Source organism: Mytilus edulis, chromosome 5 (assembly GCF_963676685.1).
Source record: "Mytilus edulis chromosome 5, xbMytEdul2.2, whole genome shotgun sequence".
Classification (NCBI taxonomy): Eukaryota; Metazoa; Mollusca; class Bivalvia; order Mytilida; family Mytilidae; genus Mytilus; species Mytilus edulis.
Genome location: NC_092348.1, coordinates 47,434,271 through 47,439,217, shown reverse-complemented (window position 1 = coordinate 47,439,217; position 4,947 = coordinate 47,434,271). Strand labels below are relative to the sequence as shown.

Here is a 4,947-nt window from a genome sequence, read left to right as displayed (position 1 = left end):
TGTATGTACAACTCGTCTAAACATCAACCCACCAATATTAGATCTGATGTTTAGACATATATATTTTGTGAAATATGATAATTTAACAATTATATACAGAGTGACATTTGATACAGCCAGTATGCTAATCAAGCACATTCTAATAAGGCTGTTAACATTTCAAAGATAGTTGCTATGGTTATTAAGTTTATAGGAAATCTGAATGTAATGGGATGGTCACTATTTTATTTCCTGTTGTGTATTTGTAAGAAAGCAGTGAAACGAGGAAAACAAAAAGAGAAAAAAATATCATCTGAGGTTCAACAAGAAAGAAAGTAACATGTAAGTTTGTATAACTTTAGAAATTATGTTATGTATACGATTATGAATGACAAATACAATATGTTTTTTTTTCAAACTGTAGGATGTTGTTCAAAATTAAAACAAATCATTTTTATCATTGTATAATGTTGATCTTGAAGCTTATACGTTTCAAGGCAAGCAAAGTATTTTCTGGATTTTGTTTGAATCATTTCAATCCTAAATTATCATGAAATATTTGCTAAGGAATATATTATTAATATTTTAACCTTAAGTGGCTGTTTTTCTTTTCAGTTTGAAAATGCCTATTTTTTTCTAGGAAACCTTTTTATTTTACCTCTTTAAGTAACACATAATATCAGGTTTGTCGGCTAGCTTCTTTTTTTGTCGTAAACACTAGAAATGAATATTTTACATGTTTGCACAGGTGCAAAAATATTGCAAAATTCACATTCAAACGTTTAACTTATTTACTATTTTCTTGGTGTTTTTGGATTTTTTTTATTATATAATGAATTGGTTTAATAACATTTTTCAAGGTAATGGTACACATGCGTTTTACATTTCACTCATGCGAAAACTATTTATAGACATAAGAGCAGTTTGCACTCACTACCAGTACACACTAATGTTAATCGTAGTTCATCTAACAGACGAGGTTTTGGATTTCGTAATTGTATTTTGGTTGTCATTTCATTCTTCTAAATAATATGTACTCTTCTGTTCAAATAAAAGAGGGACGAAAGATACCAGAGGGACAGTCAAACTCATAAATCAAAAATAAACTAACAACGCCATGGCCTAAAAATGTAAAAGACGAAAAGACAACAATAGTACAATCGAAACAACATGGAAAACTAAAGAATAAGCAACACGAACCCCACCAAAGACTAGGGGTGATCTCAGGTGCTCTGGAAGGGTAAGCAGATCCTGCTTCACCTGTAACACCCGTCGTGTTTCTCATTTGATAACAACTACAGTAAATAGTCTAATTCGGTAGATTCATGAAAGAAAAGAAGTTTATTGTTACAAAGTAAGGAACATATCCGATATCATTTGTGAAACGGTTATTCCATAACGGTCAACCAATTCGTGGTGACGTCCGTAAAATTTACAAAGGTATGCTTTCAATTTCACTATTTGAACTCTTAGTTCAATAGCTTCCTTCTGAGCAGCAACCCTCTATCAAGAAAATCATGATAGTATATGCAAGCACGGGAATGTCGTATCAATCGGGAGGTGCATGCCCGTATGCAGGTGCTTCTGGAATCTTGTTACTTAAAAACGGAAAGTTCACAATTGAAAAACTGATATCATCTTTTCTGTCGTAAAATTTTGTTTTCATCTGACCCTCTAGATGTAAGTCAATATATGAGGCCGACTTAAATGTGTCTGTTGTATCCTTTATCTGTAGTTCGATGGGATAGAAGCGTCCAACATAGTAACCAAATTTGTTTTTTTTTAGTGAAAAAACAACATCTATATAGCGGAAAATAGAACTAAATGATTTGCATTTTATCTTTCTCCCTTAGAAGTTTCTGTATGAAGTCAGACTCGTAATGATAAATAAACCAGTCGGCAAGAAGTAACTTTATGATGGCACTGTTTGAAAACACGCCAACTCAGTTGCAATGATCAAGTATTCGATGGATACGGTGGTTAACTTTCATAATTCAACGCAAACATCAATCTTTGCTGAAGATCAACCACTTTTTGTATTGGCCAAGCAAATTCAGTGAAAATGACCAGATAAGTGTACCGTCATGCTTGGTGAAAGTACATTTCAAATTCTGGATGATATATTGCTTGAAAGTGGATTGGCATGTGCTCTCACTGAAGCCGATATTGCAAAATATAGAACGGGAAAATGTTTTCATGTATTTTTATATATACACTGGACTTGACACGTGTTTCAGACAACTTCATATATTTTGCTTGAATTCTCAAAATCGGCTTATATAAACGGTCAACCCAGAAAATATAGCCTATGACTCTGTGACGTCTATGATTTGATTGACTGGTGTAAGGAAAGAGAGTCATCGCGACCACGGTCTAATTTTTGGTGTTCATTTATTAAGCAAATTGTCTTCTTTGATCGCAATTAACAAGGCACAAAAACAATAATGCAATTATGAAGCGCGATGTTTGTGCCATAGGTTTTACCAAGGAGTCCTTTGAGACGATGGATGATAGCTGGACCATAAGTCAGTAGAATGAATTTGAACGATTACATGGTTTGATGCATTCTACAACAGATGAACGACATCACGCAGACTGCACAAAAACACGAAAGGATGTCTTCGAAAAGCTTTAAAGGTTTTCGAAAGTAGTCAGCTTGTACTTTTTTTAAAGAAAATTGTTGATTCTGAAGCAGTTAAGATAACTATAAAAACTCCAAGATATCGGGACCAAACAATCCGAAGATATTTTAATACAAATGCAAAACGAAGGAGAATCTGATTTTTATGACCAGATAAAATAGAACAATTTCTTATTACAGCCGAAACTGGAAATATCTTTGTAAAAAAAACCCCTGGAGAACCTAAAAGTGATTGTTATCTCTTTTCTAAACTTTTCATTTCTCGTCAAAGTAGACGTGGACTATGGCATTAGCCATGAAAATCAAACTGCAACACCGTCTTTGTCCAAAGATGCCAATTTGAACTGTGACAGTAGTAATAAATGAAAGCAAATAGGTATAATTGAAACATTCTGAGATTTGACAGCAACTGATAAAAATTCTAACATATTTATCGTTCGTAGGGAAACGATGGTTTAATTCCAGGCCAACACTTGCAGCAAACATATTTGATGAGTAATGCCTTATATAAAATATTGCACTGAAAAGTATTCAAGTGTAGATATTGTATTTGATGTTTACTGAATGAATACGTTAAAGGTTTTGACGAGTAAAGGACAGGGTCCTGGTGCTAGACGGAATGTTTTTGGTTCTCGTAGAACGGTAAGGGTTTGAAGTAGTTATCTCTGTGAAGATGATAACAAAACGGAACTGTTCATTTTTCTTGCCGCCATAATTGCCTCTTTAGAGACTTTTAAATATGCCTATGTTACTCAAGATGAGAATCTATTTTCTATACGAAGACTTCCCATCTATCTTGTAGGTTGCACTTTGTAAAAACAGCTGTTTCTCAAACCACGCCTCTTTTGGAGAGATTTAGAATATTCATAGAAGAAAGTTAATTTTGTTTACATACTGGTTCCCAGTTATGCTCTCTGTGTTCCATCTCAATAGAGATTTCCATTAAAATGACATACGTACCTAACTCGACGTTGTCGAGGATAAATAGAGACAACCACATTACGCGGGATTCATACATGTACGACAAAATGGTAACAAGGAAACAAAAGCGTATATATGTCTTTTTACGTGCGCTTCAACCAGAGCTGTTCACATTGAGTTAGTTCAGGATTTAACGACACATTCATTTTTATTAGCTTTTCGCAGATTTGTTAGCCGTCGATCTTTACCGAAAACAATGATATCTGACAATGCTTCTACGTATAAATCTGCAGCGACAGAGATTTCTAAAATATTCAAATCAGAAATAGTGCACGGAAAACTTAGCGAGTTAGGAACAGTGTGGAAGTTTATACCCAGCAGGGCTCCTTGGTACGGAGGATGGTGGGAGCGACTTATTGGACTTACAAAAACCTCCCTCAAGAAAACATTAGGACGTGCCTATATCGACTTAGACATGCTACACACCGTTGTTACAGAAATCGAGTGCGCACTGAATAACCGACCGTTAACATACATCTCTACTGATGAAAAGGATCCAGAACCACTTACGCCGTCTAATCTTATGTATGGCAGAAGATTAAACACACTTCCGTATCCTTCAAATGACCACAGCGAATTCAAAGACACTAGAAAAACACTAACTTGCGCGTATGCGCTAAAACGTAACAAACAACAGCAAGAATTACTACAACAATGTCGGACGAGATGGAAGAAGGAGTACCTAACATCACTACGGGAATTCCACAGAGCCAGTGGAAATAATTTACAGAGGATGAAGACCGGGGACATACATGTAGTACAGATGCATGATGACATGCCTAGAACAGTATGGAACATTGGTATCATCGAGGACCTTGTGCCTGGTGGAGATGGTTTGGTGAGATCAGCTATAGTGCGTACAAAATTTGGACTTACGAATAGACCAATCGTCAAACTCTACCCACTAGAGATAAATTCAAATTACAATGATGAATCGCAAACACTTAGAAGGAGTGTTCGTTTACAAAACCGCAATCAGAGACTGTAATTAATTGAGAACAATTTTCAATCGCAATTTGATTCAGAGATAGTTTTATATGTGATTCATAGACCTTAAAGTTTCAAATATTTCATTTCTTTTCATTTATAGATAATTTTCTTAATTTGAATAATTTGTTCATTGAGACTTTAATTGCACAAACTCGCGGCCCAGAGTATGTCGAGGATAAATAGAGACAATCACATTACGCGGGATTCATACATGTACCTATACGCGTTACCGCTCTCTATATGTAACGTCATGGTTGCTATGTATTAACGTCATTGTATCTTGCCAGCATTAAATCATCCATTTGTATAGACGTCTTTTTCTCTATTCAAAACACAACGCAACTAAAACTTATAGG

At 35.0% G+C, this 4,947-nt stretch overlaps 1 protein-coding gene across 1 annotated transcript; it reads left to right on the top strand.

Annotated features, from left to right (window-relative positions):
• Positions 1-3,797: 3,797 nt before the first annotated feature.
• LOC139525125 (uncharacterized) lies at positions 3,798-4,589 on the top strand. Its single transcript, XM_071320309.1, has one exon. The coding sequence runs from the start codon at positions 3,798-3,800 to the stop codon at positions 4,587-4,589; it is 792 nt and encodes a 263-aa protein (XP_071176410.1).
• The last annotated feature ends 358 nt before the right edge of the window (positions 4,590-4,947 follow it).

Excerpts from the sequence above, each read along its gene's own strand:
- LOC139525125 (XM_071320309.1), top strand. The coding sequence starts at position 3,798 with ATGATATCTGACAATGCTTCTACGTATAAATCTGCAGCGACAGAGATT.